General features: G+C 39.3%; 1 protein-coding gene and 1 long non-coding RNA gene across 5 annotated transcripts in view; both read left to right on the top strand.

Moving 5' to 3' along the window:
• TASP1 (taspase 1) overlaps nt 1-21258 on the top strand; it is a 266211-nt gene that overhangs the window by 86423 nt on the left and 158530 nt on the right. For all 4 annotated transcript variants that reach the window (XR_011248057.1, XR_011248058.1, XM_069547121.1 and 1 more), the window contains one exon: nt 2378-2484. Coding sequence is in view for 2 of the 4 variants with exons in the window: in XM_069547121.1 (XP_069403222.1) it covers nt 2378-2484 (107 nt within the window). In the remaining 2 variants the exon portion in view is untranslated. The remainder of the gene's footprint in view (nt 1-2377; nt 2485-21258) is intronic.
• Nucleotides 3140-4911, top strand: LOC138417297 (uncharacterized). Its single transcript, XR_011248062.1, has 3 exons — nt 3140-3285; nt 3461-3627; nt 4000-4911. It is a non-coding gene; the product is annotated as an uncharacterized lncRNA (long non-coding RNA).

The raw sequence follows: 21258 nt of genomic DNA, 5'->3' as shown, positions 1-21258 counted from the left end.
ATTTATGTCTCATGTGTGATGGTTTAATCTGTTTGGACTTCTTTGTTTAGATTTTATATGTTTAAGTTGTTATTATATGATTTCAGTTTTGTGTGTAGTGTGAGGTAGGAATTTATTTGTACTATTTCCCCCAAATAGGTAACATATTGCGCCAAGAAAGTTTACTGAATAACATGTAGATTTCCAACTGGTATGAAATATCAGTGTCATTCACAAATTCTCTTAGAATATTCATGAGTGTGTTTGTAAACTTATTGGTCAGTTCCATTACACTTTTTTTTTTGGAGGGGGGGTATCCATTATTACAGTATTGTTCTTAGACTTTGTTTTGATGGCAGCTCTGGTTCTTTTTCTACCTAATTTTCCTAACATTTGTTTTTCCTTATTTAACATTCTCTTGTTTAATCTTAAAAGTGATATGTTAGAGGATCTTTGTTATTTTTCCACTGTTATGATTAATTTACATCAATTAATATGTACTTAAAAGTACAATGAAACTGTAATCATTTTTTTATTAGTCAGTTTTCATTTATATTTACCTGCACATATACCCTTTCCTTTGCATGTAATCCCCCACCCCTCTCCTTACCTTTCTTTTTGTCTTTGAGCTTTCACTTTGTATTATTTTGTTTGTTACTGAAGCACACCCTTTAGTATTTTCATTAGTATAGGGTCTGGCCAGTGATGAATTTGTTCATTCTTGTTCACCTGAAGCTATTTTTATTTCACTTTAATTTTTGAAAGTGAATTTTATTGGATATGGTGTTCTGGGTGAGCAGGTATTTCAGCACATTGAGGAGAACCATTTTGCCTAAATGCACTTGCTCTTGGGTTAGAGGGTAGGGGTGGGTTTGCTTGGTTCTAGCCTAGCCTTCCTGTGGGGGATCCTTCTTCTGGATTGGGCTTATAGCTGTCCTTCATGTTGTGGAATCAAATTCAGCTGCGCTAGTTTTGTCCAATATTCACAGTGTAATAATAATAGCTTTAGCCCTTAGTTTATCCCCAGAAAAGCTTGATATTTTTAATAAGTTTTTGTTTTAATGCTTTAAGGTGGTAATTTTCATGTTTCGTCCAGTATTTTTGATAATATTTGGTGGGAGAAATTCTCTTAATAATTTAGTCTGCTATTATCAGAAAACTTTGTATTCTTTCCAATGTTATATTCTAGTTTGTAATTCTCTCATCAGGTGAATCTAATTGTTTAAATCTGTATGTTAAATTTTAAAATTCCAATTATTATTTTTTTAAGAAGTTCTGTTTGGTTCTTCTTCAAGTCTGTCTGGACATTTTATCATCTATTTTTCCTTAGTTATACATTCAATATCTTCTTATGTCTATGAGCATAAACATATTTTATACTCTGTGTATGACTGATTATTCCAGTATATGAAGTCTTCACAGGTTGGATTACACTTTCTAATGTTTGGCTGATTTTTATTTTCCATATGGGATGATTTATTTCCCTTTCATTTTATGATTTTTTTTTAAACTATAGGCTCATGTTATTTGGAACATGGAAATTCTTTGAGGAAAAATGCAGGTTTTTCCAGAGACTATTTGCATTTGTGTTTAATGAGTCTTTGAGGCATTACCTCACCAAAATCATTTGGTTTTTTGTTTTGTTTTTTTTTTTAAATTTGTTTCTTCCAGGACACATAAGTAATATGAAATCTCCTAATTCTATCTGAATTTTAAGATTTTTAAAATATTTTAATGTTATATGTATCTGTATTTTTTCTTATAATTCCAGTTGTTCTCTAAGAAGAAGCCCATGCCCACCCTGTGTGCACGTGTGCCTGCACACACACACACACACACACACACAAACACACACACACACACACTAGATCTCCCCATCCTGAACCAGCCAAGTGTAACATGACTTTTCTTCTCATATTTATAGCCACGTCTGCTTATGGTTATAGCCAAGTCAACTTACCAGTTTCCTAATTCTTTGTGTATTGTTGTGTTTTCTAGTTTTTCCTTTCATCAGGTGTATCGCCCTTTGGGTTCCCGCTTCTCGTGTGGATGATCTGTGGTATGGTTTCTCCTGCTGCACTGTCCCAGTGTCTTTTGTCTCTTATACACAGAGCCCTTCAAAATCAGAGTTGGCTGTGGCATGCATTAGCAGACACTGCTGGAGAGCATCTACCTTCAGAACGCACTTCTCTCTCTGGATTTGACCTTTTCCTTAATTTTTAATCTTAGGTTATTATTTTTTTTATTCTCCTCTCACCTCAGTGTACCTTGAAAAGACTTATAAAACCCTTTATCCAACATTCTTAAGGATTTTGTCCTGAGGAGGCTCTTCAGGATACCTTGTCTACCCCACTGCCCTAATATTTTTCAAATGTTATTTTTAATGTTTCTTTTATAGGATTCAGTTTAGCTGCTTTTAAAAGAAACAAGAGGAAACTAGAGCTGGCAGAAAGGGTGGAAACAGATTTCATTCAACTAAAGAAAAGAAGACAATCAAGTGAAAAGGTCAGGAGGTGTTTGAAATATTAATAATTAATGTATCATAATGATATATTTAGTTTGCATTTAGATATATAAGTTTCAGAATAGTATGACCCAGTAGAAATATAATGCATGCCACATATGTACTTTTCAAGTTTTCCATAGCTACATTTAAAAAAGTAAAAAGAAACAGGTAAAATTAATTTTAACATTTATTTTATTTAAACTAATGAACCCCAAAGTCAACCAATGAGAAAATTATTAGCGAGCTATTCTCTTTTTTCGGTATTGTCTTCAAAAGTAGTGTATATGCCACACTTACAGCACGTCTCAATTATGACACTAAATTTTCATTCAAAATATTTGATCTGTATTTAATATCATAAAATTAATAGTTGATAAGGTAGGTTTACATAACAGGTTACATTACAAGCATATTTAAAACTTTCCAATAATTGAATTGAATATCTGTTCTAAAATTAAAGTTAATTAAAATGCAATGAAACTAAAAATCTAACTTCTTCTTTGTCCTCACCATATTTTTAAGCACTCAGTAGCTCTGTGTGGCTCCTGGCTGCTGGTTTGGTCACTGCAGCTCTGGGTGAAAATGGCTGTTCAGGGTGTTAGGGGAAATGTATATATTGGATTCATGTAGGTTTCTTTGCATATTCTAATTGCATGTATCTTTCTTGTTCTTAAACATTCTTTGTTTGCATTTCACGCATTTGTGTGCCATCATGAGTCCGTGTGTGGCATTTATTAGGCGTTTGAGGGAATGGAAACAAGTTAAGAGCTGTAACAGTCTTCCCCACCCACGGCTTCAAGGTCAGTCAGCACTCAGTTCCTGATCTCATGTCACATCAGCATTTGATAAGCCTGGAATCCCAGTATTCTTTTTTGATTAGCCCTTCTGTAATTGCTTATATACTGACTTACACTTTCTGTCATAGCTGGGTGTGGTTTACTCACGTATGAATGCATACGAAATTGTCTCTCGTAGTGAGAGACATGTTTTACCAAGTTCCTTCGGGCTGCTGTGTGGAGAACAGGGGCAGGCCGGAACAGAAGTGAGGAGACCAGCTGCACAGTTTTTACAGTTGGGAGATGGTGGCGACTTGGACCATGGATGATGGAGATGGAGAGAAGTGACTACCTCCAGGATATATTGTAAGGGTTCCTATAAAGGGCAGAAATTACCGGTGTCTAAAAGACTGGTGAGATAGAAAGGGGCTTAAAGGTTTTAGTTTTAGCCATTTGAGTATTGACATTTCTTAAGGTGAGGGGAGTTAGAGAAAGTATGATTTCATGGTGATAGAGGTGGGAAGTGGAGAAAAAGAACTTTCTTAGTCCATATCCCCTTAACAGACTCAGATTAACCAATCCATTTTATTTTCACCATAAACATTTTATTGGATGCCAAAGTACCCTAAGCCCCTGAAGCTAATAGACCGCTTTCAGTGTGCATTGTTCCTCTACCCTTTTCAGTTGAATTTTGTGCCACTAAGAGTCTCATTATGCTCTTGTTTTCTATTGCTCTAGTTACATAGTTCTTCAAGTCTCCTGTAAACTGATGAATCAGTTCAGTTCAGTTCAGTTCAGTTCAGTCGCTCAGTTGTGTCCGACTCTTTGCGACCCCATGAATTGCAGCATGCCAGGCCTCCCTGTCCATCACCAACTCCCGGAGTTCACTCAGACTCACGTCCATCGAATCAGTGATGCCATCCAGCCATCTCATCCTCTGTCGTCCCCTTCTCATCCTGCCTCCAATCCCTCCCAGCATCAAAGTCTTTTCCAATGAGTCAACTCTTCGCATGAAGTGGCCAAAGTATTGGAGTTTCAGCTTCAGCATCAGTCCTTCCAATGAACACCCAGGACTGATCTCCTTTAGAATGGACTGGTTGGATCTCCTTGCAGTCCAAGGGACTCTCAAGAGTCTTCTCCAACACCACAGTTCAAAAGCATCAGTTCTTCGGCGCTCAGCTTTCTTCACAGTCCAACTCTCACATCCATACATGACCACTGGGAAAACCATAGCCTTGACTAGACGGACCTTTGTTGGCAAAGTAATATCTCTGCTTTTCAATATGCTATCTAGGTTGGTCATTGAGCTTAAAAAGAGAGTTGTCTGCTTGAGAATCAAAAGGGTTGTTTGTTTGAAAACTAATTTGAAAAAGCAGAGTAGGTCTGTTAAAATAGAATTATTTTTGCCATAGAATTAAGTTGGGGCAAGTCAGTTATAAAAGATTGAGAAAAATCATAAAAATCTGGAAGCATTCTGTATTCAGAGTGTGTTGTTAAATGTCTTTATATTCCTGTTCTATTTTAGATAAAATTTGAAATCATAGGACAATCCAGGGTGTTATAGAAAGATGATATGGAACATTTATATGTGGGCTTACATTCAGAGAAAAGGCTTTGGTCTTATATTAAAAAAATTGGCTAGTGAATGAATGAATTGGTTTTGTGTTTTAATTAAGGAAGGGCATACTTATAATATGTCCTTTTTTGTGATTCTCGACTTCACCCAGAGGATAGTCAGGTTTTGAAAGCTTTAAGCAGCCGCTCATCAACCTGGTTGAGAGGATTTCCAATGAGAAGCTTGAGGTGGCAGCAGGAGACAGTGACTGTGGAGTTGGTTCTGTGCGTCTGCAGCTTAGGGGCAGGCCAGGAGGGAATTTCTCACTCGGAAATTGTTGCCATTGAAAGGAACATAAATCCATGTGGCCAGATGAGCTCACTGAGGAGTGAGTGAAGTTAGAGGTCTGAAAACTGAACCCAGGGCCAGGCTGACATGTCTACATTGGGAGGAGGAAAAACCAACGAAAGAAAAAGATGGAACAGCCAGTGGGATAGAGGGCCCCCCAGGAGAGAGCCGCCAGGAAGCAGAGAGCAGCTCAGAGCCAGTCGTCAAGAGGTCAGATGCTGCCGAGAAACAGGAGGCGGGCAGAGGCCGGACCTCTGGTCTCAGGACCTGGTGACTGCGGACCTGGGTGAGGACGGTCTCCCTGACGGAGGACTGTAGACCTGCTGCTGAGGTGCCATCAGGAGAACACGGTGGAGATAATGCTTTCAAGAAGTTTAGCTGTGGAGTTGGAAGCGGGGTCGAGACACCTTACTGTTTTCAGTGACCTTCTGTGAATTCAGTGATAATTTAACCTATGAAGTCTCCGTTTCCTTATTTTTAAAATAGCGATAGTTTAAAATAGAAAATAGTGATATTCTGCTTCTATGGCTGTTAGGAAAAACAGAAGTGTCGAGAGATGATCACGTGCTTGGCGACTGTCACTCACGGAGGCCCCATCATCTTGCCTTTGCCAGTTGTTTGCCTTGTCTTTAATGCTGCTCAGCCAGAAGAGAAAGAAGCTCCTCCTCCAGGTGGAGTCTTGCAGTGGAGAAGGGGAGGGTGGTAAGGGATGCTGGCCGTGGTGGGTACAGAGCTGGAGTTCAGGCATGATTCAAATGGCGTGGTTTAGACACCTGAAATGATAGGAAAATGTTTTTAGTATTCAGAATGTTTGAACTTTATTGTGTAAGAAGCACTGTGTTTTGACATTGACCTACAAAAATGACTCTGATCGAGCTTCTGTCTTTAGGGAAGGGTGCTGGCCACAGATTTTGTCTTACAGATGTTTGCTGCATAACCTTGGCAGAGGTGATAAAAATGCTCCCAGAAAGAACAGGCTACCAGATAAGGAGCCATTGGAGCAGAAAATTACAATTTTTGAGAGGAAGCATAGCAACTTTTTAGAGATGTGATGGAAAAGGGCAAATAGCTGCTTTCTAAATCAACCTGTATTTAGTTTATTACTCCCTGTCCTGTGTGTATAGTTTCCACATAGTTTTGGTTAGCCAGCATTGACTAAGGCCCAGTACTACTGTGTGTTGTGGCTACATAAAAGAAGCTGTGAGTTGAGTATATAAACATAATGAAAAGAATAGGGTTTCTGGTAACTTTGCTAATGTTCCCTTCTTTGGTTATTCAGTGTTGGAGGACATAAATATTGTCTTGAAAGGAGTATACAGTAGAATAAATATTTTTAAGCCTGATAATAAAGGAAATAAATTTGGTGATTTTTGTTGCATTGATATTTCTCTTTTTTCTTAAAAAGGTAAACCGATTGTCCAGACCTTGTCACAGTACTAATTTTGTTGTTGTTGTTTAGTCAGTCGTGTCTGATTCTTTGCGACTGCATGGACAGTACTAATAGAAATCAGAGTTAAAGCAAGAAGAATATTTCATCAGCTTGCTACCTCAATCAGAGTATTTTTATTTTCCTTAGCCTCTGACCGTCTACACTTAGATTTGACTTAGTTTAAAATAAGAATGGTTAATCAATGGGATGCTTTTGACTGCAAACAACAACAAACCTGAGAGTGACTTAGGAAATGCATATTTGTCCCCCTGCTCCCTGGCATATAAAAAATTTGGAAGTGGGAGGGTTGCAAGCTTTCGTGAGCTCAGGTTCTAGTGATGCTGGAGCCAACATATCTGGGATTTCTCTTGGGCCTTTCCTCTCACACCTTTTGCCTTATGGGTGGAATATGGTTTCTTTAATTTGAGGTGTCACGTCTGCATTGAAGGTGAGAAAGTGAGACCATGGAGGGTGGGGAAGGGGAGACTAGTGCCGGATGTGTCTGTCACCTTTTTATCTGGGATGCAAAGGTTTTCCAGGCTCCCTCTCAATGGAGTCCTCTTTAGTTATTTATTTTGGTCACATGACTATTCCCAGCTGCAAAAGAGCCTAAGAAATTGAGTGGATTTTCCTAATTACTCTCTCTCAGCTCATGACTTGTCTTCCCAACAAAATAGTTCTTTCCTTGTCAAAGGAAAGGGAGGAGAGTGGTTATCAGGTAGGTAATTTATAGTGCATAGTGTGAACGGAGAACTTATTTTTGTCATTTTTCTCCCCACAATTAATATGTCCCTTGTTGCTTCAAACCAATACCAGCGTAAACAGCTAATCTACCCATAAATCAAATAAAACCCATTTTGTTTTCACTTTGAGAATACATGGGTTTATGATATAATATTCAAAAATGAGGAATAAATTCTGAGCAATTGTCTGTTCTTAATAATTGGTATCCCTGTTTCATCCATGCTTTTTTGTGTATGACTTAGCAGAGGAAACATGACGGAGAAGGAAAATATTACTATTTACCTGTAGTGCTGTGTGATACAGAGGTAGTAGTGGTTTGCTCTCTGTTCCACTCCCCTCTCTGGGTAGACCCGGCTGTTCTGGATTTTCTTTTACCCCCTTCTTTCCCTTGCAGTGTATATAGGCCGTCCACAGTTTGCATGATAGTGCTGGACCATGAGAATGACCATGCACACCAAAATCGTACAAAGGGGTCTTAATGGCAAAAGTTAAACTTGTTCCATGACCTTTAAACGTTTTTGTCAAAACATTAAAAATTCTTTTATTGTTGGTTATAAATGCATAGAGAAACAAGCAAAAAATTAAAATGAATATTTTTTTAGTACACTAATTTAAAACATCAGAATTAGTGTTTGTTTTTTTCTGTATAAAAAATTCCTTATCAAGAGTAGTTTAAACAATGCCTGCCTTCCTGTCGTATAACTTACAGTGTGGAGTGAGTATCTGATTATGTCATGGTGAATTGTCAAACTCCCTTTGAATTTTGGATCTGCTTTCACCATTTTATCTTTTGCTGTTTCCATGTTATAAGTGACCCCTCAGTTCCTTTAATATCAAAGTTTTTCCAAGTGTTACTTCCTCTGTGACATCCTCATCCTTTTTGTCACAACTACATTCCTTATTTATATTGACCAATCTGTCTTCACTGAGTTCCTCTGATGTAGATCTAAAGTCTCTTGAATGGTGACAGTGTCAAAAATTCCGGTGGTCAACTATTTCTCCTGTAACTTCATTTACTTTTTATTGGAATTTCACTTCCAGCATTATCACTGCTTCTTTGGTCCACTTTCATCTTGGTTGTATAGTGTTCTTTGTAGATTATCAATTTTTTACAAAATGGCGTGTGGATTTGTCACTGGGAGACAAGGAGGCAACACAGCTGCGTACTTGCAGTGCAGGCATCTCTCAGTGCAGGCATCTCTCAGTGCATGCATCTGTCAGTGACAGACTTTGAATACAGTGACGTGATTGGCTACTGACAATGACGGACGTCTGTGCAGTTGACAGTGATCTTTGGACTGAAGAGCTAGTAGTGAAGCTCATACTTAATGCAATTACTCACAGTTACCGTACCATGTAATTGAGATTTGAACCATGTTGTTGAGTGACATATTATTTAACTGAGCTGTGATAACACATTTGTCTGTGTCAAAACCAGAACTGTTGGTCCTGTGGGGTTTCCTTCAGTCTCAGTTCAATACTCGTGGTGCGGTTGAGTGCGGTCCTCTGCCCTTTGTGACTCCCACACACCGGCGTCTGCGCTCTCCCCTGGCAATGTTGCCTTGGACTCATTGTTGTTAGAATGCAGATCCAGGATTCTTGTGGTATATGTGATGAAGTGATGACATGTTTTAAATTTATCTTTTGTTTTGATACAAAAAAATAAAAGGTAGTTGTGTTAGCATCAATCTTAGCATTTTTGAGAACGGAAACTTTGTTTTGGAATGAAGTGCTTAACTCATTGACCAATAGCAGCTCTTAGCTGGAGCTACCGGACTGACTGAATTGTTACATAACCTTGTTATATAAAGGAAGGAGGTGTTACCAAGAGGAGAGATCCATAGGTTGGGAAAACAGACTCAATGCCCAGGATAGTCTAGATTTCATAAATATCAGTTTCAAACAGCTAGCCCTGGATGTTACTAGAAGGGGCTTTCATTCTTAGAGTATTAAAAGAGGTTGGGGGTATTGTTTGATCTCAACATTTTTGATGTTTCAAGCCTTTTTTTTCCCCCTTTATTTTTCACAAGCATATTGTCAAAATAGTTTCCATGTCTTTTCCTTTAATAACAGATTTTACAGTTGAATGTACATGGAATTCTTTGCCTCCTCCCATCACTTTTACAAATAATTTAAGTTTTCAATTAATTTCATAGATTTTTAGGTATAGCAGTACTTGTATAGGGTGGGGAAATGATAGACAATCAGACCTTTTCCATTATGTGAGTATCCTTCATTCTTCTGTTTCTAATGAATGAGTTTAGAAAGGCTTGAATGCTTTTGTACAGTGTTGTGTGTTCAAAACCACTCTAAAGAGATGCTACAACTTTTAATTTTGTGTTCTTTAGCCACCACATAGGGACATCAAATTGGCCACATGTTTCAGAAAGGAAATGTTGGGCCTTGCTTTGTGTGCTTCATATAAATATATTCTATTCTTTTGAAGTATATTGTGGGTAACAGTTTTCCCTTTTATCCACCATCTTGAAATTATTATGTAAACGCTTAACTGTATCATACTAAATCACTGTATTTTTTGGGTGAGAGGTAGGTTAAGATCAAAGAAAATAAATGCATGAAAAACAACATATTTTCCTCAGATTGTTCTATTTGTACTTGTGTACATGTCTGTGTATTATGTGTGTAGGGAAGGAGTAATTAGTCTTTTGCAGAAATTTGCTTGGTCTGGAGTCCTATGGTGTCTCTCAAGAAGATGGTTAATGTGTAGATATATGAGTAAACAGAAGTAAGAAACTCCTTTGCCTTCTCTTTTACATAAATAAGTATACTTCATATATTTAATTTTTTTCTATAAACCTATAAATTCATCCTGTGGAGTGATTATCTTCCATTTGAAATTATTTCTTTGAATTGTAAGTAATACATTAAAATTTATATTTTCTTGTCCTAAGATTATCTTGATTACTGATTAAGCATATAGGACTTACATGTAAATCAGAAAGTAGGTCAGTAACTTAGTTGCTTCTATTACTAGATTACTACCACCTCATTCATTGACATAGGTTATATAGTCTGATGAGCAGTATTCCCTTTCAATGTAAATTGATGGAGTTTCTTTAAATATTTACGGTTTGTAGCAGTTTATGCCAATTCATGAATTATCCATATCCAGAACTTTCAACCCTTGATAGCCGGGCAATATTTCAGAAAAAGTTTCTAAGTTCTTGTATAAAGATTCAGTACCTAGTAGGTTGGATTTCTTCCCAAATCTTCCTTAAACCCTCATGAAACTATGCCTTAAATTTACACTGAGTTTTAAAATTATAAGTGAGATTAGTGAGGCAAGAAATCAATGTTAACAGACCGTAACTGCTGTTTTTATTTTGTAAGGGTATGTGGTTTTCCAGGAGGCTTATTATAGGTTGACATCAGATGTTGTTAGACTTGTAAATCTGCCCTCTGTTTTGAGTATCCATCAGCTCTGTCGAGCCTCCTGTACATTTTGATATTTAACCAGAATCATAGGAGGGGAAAATGAAGGTATTCCTTCATTGTCTTTGGGATAATCTTAGCTGACCTTGTATATAATGTTCAAATTGTCATATTATAGCTTTCCTAAATGGAAATTCCTCCAGTGAATGGACTTTCATAGACGTCTTCCTGTCTGGGAATCGGTTCAGATCATAATGTTAACAGCATGAGATTCTAAGTCAGAATTTCTAAATATGTCCTCATACTGTATCCCCATGTGTTAATGACCTGAGTTGACCTGTCACAGATGTAGTGGTGTTAACACGTGTGTAGCCAATACACACATGTGTTAAGGCCAGCAGAATAAACCAGCACATGAAAAGACAAATGTGTATACACTGGCACACACACACACACATAGTCAATAACAGGGATGCTTTAAGATCTGAAGATAAGACCCACTGCTTAATTAAGATGAAGGAAAACTCGAGTTTTCAAAGTCCTGACTGGCCCACATCTTCTGTAATCAGCCTAGAACATTCCGAATCAAAAGTCGCAGGCCAGAAACTATTCAAGAGCCGAGGCTGGGATTACTCAAGGAGTGGAGGGAGTGGTGCCGGCTGAGATGGGTACAGAAGACCAGGAGACGTCTGACCTGGGCCAGTCCAGAGGCCTGGGGCAGACGGGGAGCCGCTCTGGACATCAGATTCCTCAGCCACACAGTCAGCGTGCGGTACTAGCTGACTGCCGTCTTTCCATGTGACACTTCTCTAACATATTCTCACTGGCAAAACAGCGCTTGTCCAAACCTCTTGATCCTCTCATTGAGAGACTCTTTATTCTAGTGTATGCTCAGCCTGGCTAACTGTTATCTTCATCCGGGTAGTGTGTTTTTGTTTCCTTTCGGCTGTACTGTGTAGCATGTCCCTGCCCAGGGATTGAACCCTTGCCCCCTGCACTGGGGGCATGCAGTCTTAACCTCTGGACCACCAGGGAAATCCCCATCTGGGTAGTTTTAAATCTACTGGTAGGAGGTTCTTAGGCTCTACTTTCAATTTACTAAATGAAAATCTGCAGGGATGTGTAAGGTATTGGGGCAGAATTTGAGACTCATTGCTTTTTCTGCCTAATATGTCACAGTGGGCCTAGAAAAGTGCCTGCTCAGTAGTCATTTCTTCAGTGAACATAGAATGTTTTAGAGGAGTTGGTAGTTACATGACTGCATTCAGTTAAGTTCATGTCCACTCCTCCTCATTTAGCTCTCCTCCAGGAAGACTAGAGTCCTTTTCTCCCTTCGCCTGATCCCAGAATTTGTCTCCAGGTCAGTGTCTGTTTTCAACAGGCACCAGACACAGCACCCATGAAACTGTGTTTGAGTGAATGAGCCCAGATTTTTATTTCCATCCCACTTTCATGCCCTGACTTTGCCAGTTGCTTATTACACGTCTCACGTCTAGCTTAGCTCAGCAAGGCTAGAGTCAAGGTTCATCACCGTCTCCTGCATGACTGTGGTAGCATCCCAATCCACCTGCTGCTGCCCCTTCCAGTCAGTTCTAAACACAGCATTCATGGAATCACTTAAAAGTGCAATTTGATTTTGTCATGACCCTGTTTAAACTCTTGAGTCACTTCCAGCTGTACTTAGAAATAAAGTACAGCCCCTTAACAGATCCCACAGGACTTGATAGGAGCAGGTGGCTGTCTTCCTTTCCAGTCTTTTGTTCTTTACTGTCAGGAGGTCACACTGTCAAGATGCTGCAGGAGGCTGGGCCTTTGTCCTGTGATTCCAGATCCTGGAAGTTCTGCTTTCCCCCTCCCACCTGTCGTTCAAGCGGTCATGCAGCTCCAGCTGCCTCTCTGAGGGTGCCTGCTTGCTGTCTTTCTCCTCCACTACAGTGCAGGTTCCAGCAGGACAGGGACTCTATCTGTTTTGGTTGCCATGGTTGCTCAGTCGCTGAGTGGTGTCCGACTCTTTGCCACCCCATGGGCTGCAGCAACCAGGCTTCCCTGTCCTTCACTATTTCTTGATGTTTGTTCAAACTCATGTCCACTGAGTTGGTGATGCTGTCCAACCAGCTCGTTCTCTGTCACCCCCTTCTCCTCCTGCCCTTAATATTTCCCAGCATCAGGGTCTTTTCCAGTGAGTCGGCTCTTTGCATCAGGTGGCCAAAGTATTGGAGCTTCAGCTTCAGCATCAGTCCTTCCAAGACATATTCAGGGTTGATATCCTTTAGGATTGATTGGTTTGATCTCCTTGCTGTCCAAGAAACTCTCAAGACTCTTCTCCAGCACCGCAATCAAAAGCATCAATTTTTCAGCACTTAGCCTTCTTAAAGGATGGTCCAACTCTCACATCCGTATGCATGTCTGCTGGAAAAACCAGAGCTTTGACCATATGAACCCTTGTTGGCAAAATGATGTCTTTGCTTTTTAATATGCTCTCTAGATTTCTCATAGCTTTCCTTCCAGGGAGCAAGCATCTTTTAACCTCATATTATATAATATATATAATAAGTGCTCATTAAACAATTGATGATAAATATAGGTATTATTTTTTGTTTTGTTTGTTTTATTTTGGTTGCTTCTTTTTGACATGCCTACCACTCTTAAATCTATACCATTTTTTTCCTTGATGACTGGATGGTTGCAGTATCTTTCTAACTGGCCTGCCTACTTCTAGACTCTCCCCATTCCTCTTTAAGTCCGTGTGTTACCCCAATATACATTTCCTTAAAAATACCTGCATTGGTCTTATCCTTCTTTTGGGAGAAACTTTAATAGAATCTTTGCTATCTGTAGATTAAAACCCAGTGTCTTTAGCTTGACTTTATAAACCCTCTTCAAACTTGTACCCAACCTACTTTTCCATTATTTCTCTCCAGGAATAATCCCCCCCCTCCCCCCCGCTACTACCAGTTACATCTCTGTATTTGGTTTTCTATGAATTTGCTGAACGTTCTCATTTCTAAGTTTTGCTCATGTCTCTTTCTCTTTGTGGAATAAATGATAATTAATAATGGAATACCTGCCACTTTGCCTACTGAAATTGTAATCCAAGCCCTTCTTTAAGAACCAGCTCAAATGCTACCCAGATTAAAACAAATTCCTTTTTTCTATTTAGTACATGTAATGGGCACTCAATAAGTGCTTGTTGAAGCACTTTGCCATTTTGAGAGTGATGTGTGTTGTTATTTTATCTTATTCATGTAGGTATATAGAAGCATAAGCATTTTTTTAATTCCTATCACAGTGCCTTAAAAAATACCTATACTCAATTAACATTACTAATTTAAACACCTACAATCAATGATTCTACTATAAATTTTGAGAGTAATGCATCCGTTATTTTCTTTAATTGTAAGTCTTATAAGTTTGAATCTTCTTTCTAATGTTTCAAGCATACTGTTAGTCCAAAACTCTACCTCACTTTTAACAGTAAGCTTGTGTTTGGGGATGTAATGAAAGAAAAGTTAGGTTGTCTGGAAACAGTACTAATAATATTATTCAGTAAGTGAAGGAAGTGATTGTAGGGAACTAATATCTCAGAAGCAACCGACCACTCCAGAGTTGAGTCAGGAAGTGTCCACAAGGGGGCGTGCCCATCTAGCCATCTAGAGAAATGTGACCAATTTCCACTTCGGCTGCTGCTGCGGCGGCGGCGGCGGCGGCGGCGCTTCTGTCGTGTCCGACTCTGTACGACCCCACAGACGCCAGCCCACCAGGCTCCCCCGTCCCTGGGATTCTCCAGGCAAGAACAGTGGAGTGGGTTGCCATTTCCTTCTCCAACTGTTATGCAGGTAAAAATGCCTGTTTTACAAATGTACTCTTAAAACACGTCTTTTTTTTTTTTCTCCCCCTAGGAAAAGGAATGAACCTTCACCACCACAAAAATTCCTACCCATTTTCTAGCACTTGTTTATTTTGGTTGTGTGATTTTCCAAGGAGCGATAGGGGATGGAATGGAAATGGGGATTACCTTGCGAGCTAAGACGGTCTATGAAGCTTGTGGTTGTGCTTGCCCCCTCCCCCCCACATTGAGAGCATTTTCGTTGTACAAGCGTTGTCATCTCTTCTGTGGTCATTTTATGTTTTTAGTCAAGGGATAGGCAGTGCTCCATTTTCACTGCTTCACCGATTTGTATCATCTAAAACTTTGAGGAACTCACCAGTAAGTGACCTGGAGCACAGGCTTTGAGTGGCGTTTCCACCGGAGGTCACGGCCTCTTGGGATCTTTAGTTGTTCTTCGCAGTACCTGTTTTACCTTGACTTCATCATTATCACCAGCAAACATTTATTGAGTACTTTTTATACACAGGTTTTCAAGTAGGCTTTAGGGAATACATTGAGAGGCCCTGACCATTTTATGTGATCCAGAGGAGTTAAGCAATAAAGGAAACTCATATCAAACTCATTTGGTATGTGGCAGAAGAATGAAATCATCCATGAGAGCTGCAGGGATTAGCAGGATGGAGAAAGTCACTCTGAGCACATGGTAGGCTTTATGCAGAGCTAGAGTTTAAGCTGGGCCTTCCCTGGTGGCTTAGATGGTAAAGAATTTGCCTGCAATGTGGGAGATCTGGGTTCAATCCCTGGGGTGAGAAGATCCCTTGGAGAAAGGAATGGCTGCCCATTCCAGTATTCTTGTCTGGGAAATCCCATGGACAGAGGAGCCTGGCAGGCTACACTCCATGGGGTCGTAAAGAGCTGGATATGACTGAGTGACTAACACTTTAGTCTTTGGGTCTAATGTCTTGGCTAAAGATTAGGGCTTATATAACTGTAGAGAGAAAGTGAAAGTCCCAGGTTTAGAAGAAGCCTGTGAGAGGATAAGCAGGTTACACTACAGAGTTTCTGTAGAACAGTGTTTTCAAACCCAAATGCTCAGAGGGGCTGGGCAGGTAGTGTGAACATGTGAGACCATCCAGAGAGGTGGTGTGGATCAGTACATGATCCAATTTTCGGTATGCAGAAACCAAACTACAATGCACCAACTTCTGACAAACGTTTCTGGTCAAACCAAACTCTGGTTTTGGCATTCTGTAATGCCCCATGGGGGCACAGCAGTTGAAAGGATTCAAATGTTCACAGAATTTGGCAAAGTGAAATAGGCCACAGGGGAAATAAGTCCAAAGCAAGTCCCCCTGAACATCTATTTGCACTGACTGTACTTGGAAGCAAATGAGAATATTTTGAAATATGTGTGAGTGGGGCCTGTCCTGCGGCTATTTGCATTAAACAGGCTTTGAAGTGTTGAAAGTCTCTGAAAACATCATTGGAGTTAATTTAAATGGTTTCAGAATTTCTGAGATTTAGTACTATCATAATTAGTTAGATTGTATTTTACATTCTAAACTATACTTAACTCCTTATTCTTTGTAATTCTTTGATTTATCTCTAATTTCTAATAAGATTTTAATCTATTGAGGAACAAAAGGAAAATAAGTATATGGGCATTTTTGCCTCCCTTTTGCTTTTTAATATGCTGATCTTTAGTTGTTATGTATTTATGATTTTAAATAACAGTTTCTATTTTTGTGAGTATACTCATATGTTCAAATGAATACTGCTGTACTTAAAAAAATTTCACAACACATGAAGTAACTTGTTACTTTGTTACTAAAGTCAGTATCAAATATTGTTCTGAAGTCTGAAGAGGGTGGAATTTAAATCCAGGTTAAATGACCCATCCCAACTGTCATGGTGTTTCATTGGCAGGAATAGACTCCAGATTGTCCAAGTTACCTTTGAGTCCTTTATCTGTTATTCCCCACTGCTTTAAGAGTCAGTTCAAAGGCCAGTGGAGCGCTGGTATTTAAAAGAAAAAGTGTAATTTTATCCAGAGAAGGTACATGTAAGTTCCGAAATGAAAGAGAGACCAGAGGTCCAGACCACGGCCAGGTGTTCCTGGAAAGAGCCAAATTGGACAACTAAATTGAAAAAGGTTGCCTGCTCTTATTAAAGAGACTTTGTTGCTGTCTATTTAATTAGCAAAGCCTTAGCTCATTTATTTATGTGTTTTTTAATCTGCCCACGTAATGACATTCATAGCCTATTAGTGTGTGTGCTGGTAGCACGTTGCACCATCTCTGTGGTTGAAGTCCTTTCATATATGTGCCTCTTGGAGGTGAAACTGCCAAATAATCTTGATTTCCTCCTCCCTTGAACTTGTTTCCCAGACAGCAATGATTGAGTTTAAGACAGTGAAGGATGACCAGCTCTCCAGTAGAAAAAGTAAAAGCTAAAATAGTTAAAGCTAAAATATTATATGAATACTAACTATTTAGAGCTTTTAGGAAAGCAATCTGGAATTAAAGAAACTGAACTGGTTAGTCAAATGCAAGGAGTGTGATCTGGTGCCAGATGGTTGATCTAGGGGATGAGAAGGCGGTAAAGAAGTGTTACCAGAAGAAAACATCGAATGGTGGAGTGTGTGTCCAATATAAAGATATATCATCTCTTTGTGGATAAAGTGAGAGGCTTCGTGTTTCATAAGAAAAGCCTTAGAAGTTTGTTTTGAACAGTGGACCAAAGGGCACGCACAGCCTCCTGAAATAAAGATCACTTCCACATTGTGAGAAACGAGTCTGGGCTTCAGTTTGGTTATTATGGGACCGGAGAAAGATTTCTCAGCAGCTGTTAAGGATGTGCTCTTGGGACAGAACTCATTTAAGAGTGATGTGCAAAAGCATTATATTTAGGGAAGATTGAAATATGAAATGATCAGAGAAATACAAGAAGTTAGAGGAAAACTGCTTTGGAGTGGCTGAGCCTGGATCATGCATAAAAAACTGAGCAAAAGGCAGTTTCAGAAGACAGAAAGTTTGAGTTATTGATGAGGTGCAATTAAAAAGTGTCATGACACTTGGTTTGTTGCTGCCTACAGGTGGATGAGGGGCAAGACAAGCCGCAGAGGAACCTAGAAGAAGCCAGTGCATAAAGAGGCTTCCAGAGAGGGGAGAGCTGCTGGGCTTAGGTTGTGCTCTTAGCGCCAGGGCCCCTGTGTGTTTGGGAGGCGATTCAGGAGACCTCTTTTGGGGTTTCCGAGACCTTGGGACTTGGAGAAGCGTAGGCTTTCTCTGTGGGGCAGGATAGGGGATGCAGAGTGAGTCAGGAACGCCACCTGTACCATGACATCTGATAGTGTCTTCTGTTAACTGCCAAGAGCCAAGCCTCCCCCCAGAGGAGAAGGCAGGAGGCTTGGGCCCTGCTGAGCCTTAGTGCCTGGAGAAAATCATTGCCTGTTCAATTTCATTCATTCAGTTTGTCCATTCAACAAGTTGTTCAGTCACAGAACGGATTTTGCCCTTCTTTCTCCTGTTTATTTAGTTTATTTCCCTTTTGGATCTTTTCATTTAGTGTTCATTCCTCTTTCATTGATTTTTCTTTTTTTTTTCTTTATTTTTTAAATTTTTATTTTTACTTTATTTTACTTTACAATACTGTATTGGTTTTGCCATACATTGACATGAATCCACCACGGGTGTACATGAGTTCCCAAACATGAACCCCACTCCCACCTCCCACCCCATATCATCTCTGGATCATCGCCGTGCACCAGCTTCATCTTCTGTTTTTTCTCCTTGTGTTTATCTTGTTCCTTTTCTAATTTGTTTAGTTGGACAATTAGGTTACTATTTTGTATCTTTTTTAATATCAATACTTTGGGTATTAATTTCCCTCTCAGTGCCACTTTTATCCCTCACAGGTTTTAAAATGCAGTGTTTCATGTCTATTTCTCTTTGGTCATGTAGCTTGTGAGAGATCTTAGTTCCCTGACCAGGGATTGAACCTGCACTCTTGGCAGTGAAAGTGCAGAGTCCTAACCCCTGGACTTCCAGGGAATTCCCTGAAATGTAATATATTTTATTATCACTGGTTAATAAGTATTTTTGTTTCTATTTAGATTTCTTATTTGATCCATAAGTTATTTAGCAGTGCTTTTTTCTTTCTTAAAAAATTTTATTTACCTTTATTGATACCTAACTTAATTGTATTGTAGTCAGAGAGTGTTTTCTGCTTGATATTGTTTCTTGAAATTTGTTGTGATTTAGTTTATGGATTAATGTATGGTCAATTTTAAAAAATACTTATTTGTATTTGAAAACAATGCTTTCTGTCTAATTGGAGCAAAATTCTGTGAATGCCTAAAGTTAAGCCTTTTAATGTGCTATTCAGACCTTTTCTTTTTAAAAAATTATATTTATGGCTGTGCTGTGTCTTTGCGGCTGCACGTGGGCTTTCTCTAGTTGCCGCGGGCAGTGGTTATTCTGCCTCGTGCATGGGCCCCTCATTGCAACGGTTCCTCTTTGTTGCGGAGCCTGGGCTCTAGAGCGTGAGCTCGGGAATTGCAGCTTGCAGTCGCTAGAGTGGGCTCTCAGTAGTAGTGTCAGACTGACTTAGTTGCAAGGCGTGTGGAATCTTCCTGGACCAGGTATTGGACTCGTGCAGTGGCCAGTGGATTCCTACCCACTGTTCTACCAGGGAAGTCCCCAGATCTTTTATTTCTTACTGAATTTTTGTCTGTTTGTTTGCTTTTAGTCATTTTCCTTATTCATGGTTAAGAAAAGTGTGTTAAACTATCTCGTTATGTTGCTCTGTTTTTGCTTTATGTACATTTGAGGCTATTTTTAATTTTAGGTACATACGGATTTAGAATTACTATATCGCCCTGGTTTATCTAAACTTTCAGTATTTACCACATCCTTTAATCCTATTAAGGTTTTGTCTGAAAACTGATGTTCTTAATGTTAATGTAGTCACATTGTTTGGGTTGGTCCCTCCTGGGTGTCTCTCTTCTTCTCCCTTGTCCTTTTGCTCTCAGCTTTTTCACATCCTTATTTTTCAGGTGTATTTGTGATAACATATAGCCAGATTTTAAAACCCCATCTTGATCTTCTAATAATGTGCTGTTTTTTTTTTTTAATAGTTGCGCTTTTTTGGTTGTGCTGGTCCTCACCATCACTTGAGCTTTCCTCTAGCTGCGGAGAGCGGGGCTACTCTTCAGTCACGACGCGCAGGTTTCTCATTGCAGTCACTGTGGCTTCGCTGCTTGCAGCTCCCAGGCTCTAGAGTGCAGGCTCAGTGGTTGTGGCGCGTGGACTTAGTTGCTCCTTGCAATGTGAGATCTTCCCGGACCAGGAGTTGAACCCATGTCTCCTGCACTGACAGGCAGATGCTTTACCGTTGAGCCACCAAGGAAGCCCAACAATACACTATTATTAGTTTTGAAGACGATATTAATTTTGATTTACATGCATGTTTGCCATTGTATTTGCTTGCCCATTCCTTTTTCACTCCTGAGTGTCCTTTTCCTTCTTGGATTATTGTCTTAGTCCTTTCAGACTGCTGTAACAAAATACAAGAGACCGATGGCTTACAGACAATAGGAATGCATTTATCACCGTTCTGGAGGCTGGGAAGTCCAACATCAAGGCACAGGCAGATTTGGTGTCTGATGAGGACCTCCTTCCTAGATGGCCATCTTTTTGCTGTAGCCTTACATGCCAGAAGGGGCATGGAAACTTCTCGGGCTTCTTCTATAGGCATATCTCATGCGTGCAGGCTCTGCCTTCATGACCTAATCATTTTTTGATACCATCACTGTGGGGGTTAGGATTGTAATAGGTGAAATTTTGGAAGGGCACATTTAGATCACAGCAGTCATTTTCCTTTTTCTTAAAGTGTATTATTCATTTGTTTATTTGTTTATCCATTCAACAAATATTTTTTGAGTACTTAGGTGTCAAGTCCTTTTCTAGTGAGTAAAACATACAAAGACTACTCCTTTGTGGAACTTCTAGTCTTTCGGAGGAGTTTGGCAGTTTAAATATTATGAAAATAAATTTTATATTTTAGAAGATACATATTGTGGAAAAAAGATAAAGTAGAGCTAAGAAAAGAATATTTGGTGTGCTCATGACTAGGTGGTAGGGAGTATTAGGAGGAGGTCAGTTTGCAGTATTCACTACAGTGACCCTTTAGGACTTCAGTAAGTGTAGGTCTCTTGGTGATGAACACATTTTATTGATTTATAAATGTATTTGTCTTATTTTTGTTCCTAAAAGGTGATTTTGTTAGGTTCTAGGTTCATAGTTACTTTTCTGTGAAAATATGCCACTGCCTTCTGGCCCCCCTGGACTGTCGGAAATTCTGCTGCCGCTCCACCGTCGTAAGCTTTCCTTTCTCTCTGGCTCCTTTCCTTTTTCTCTGGATTCCTGGAGATGTAGATTCTTATTTTTCATCCATTGTGGGGAAATTTGAGCCATTTTCCCTTTAAATATTTTCACTTCTCTATTCTTTCCAGTTGGGAGTACATTAGATTTTCATTCATTTTACCATCTCTTCCTTATTTTCCATCACCCCCCTCTTACAATTGCAATCAGATATGCATTAAATGTTATATAAATATAGATGTGTTAAGCTATTAGGAAAAAGTTGAAAGATTTGATCATGATCTGACATTTCAAATCCTGTGTTGTGTACTCAAAA

This window comes from Ovis canadensis, chromosome 13, assembly GCF_042477335.2.
Source record: "Ovis canadensis isolate MfBH-ARS-UI-01 breed Bighorn chromosome 13, ARS-UI_OviCan_v2, whole genome shotgun sequence".
Classification (NCBI taxonomy): domain Eukaryota; kingdom Metazoa; phylum Chordata; class Mammalia; order Artiodactyla; family Bovidae; genus Ovis; species Ovis canadensis.
Note: the sequence above shows the minus strand (reverse complement) of the source record. Positions and strands in the feature narration are given on the sequence as shown.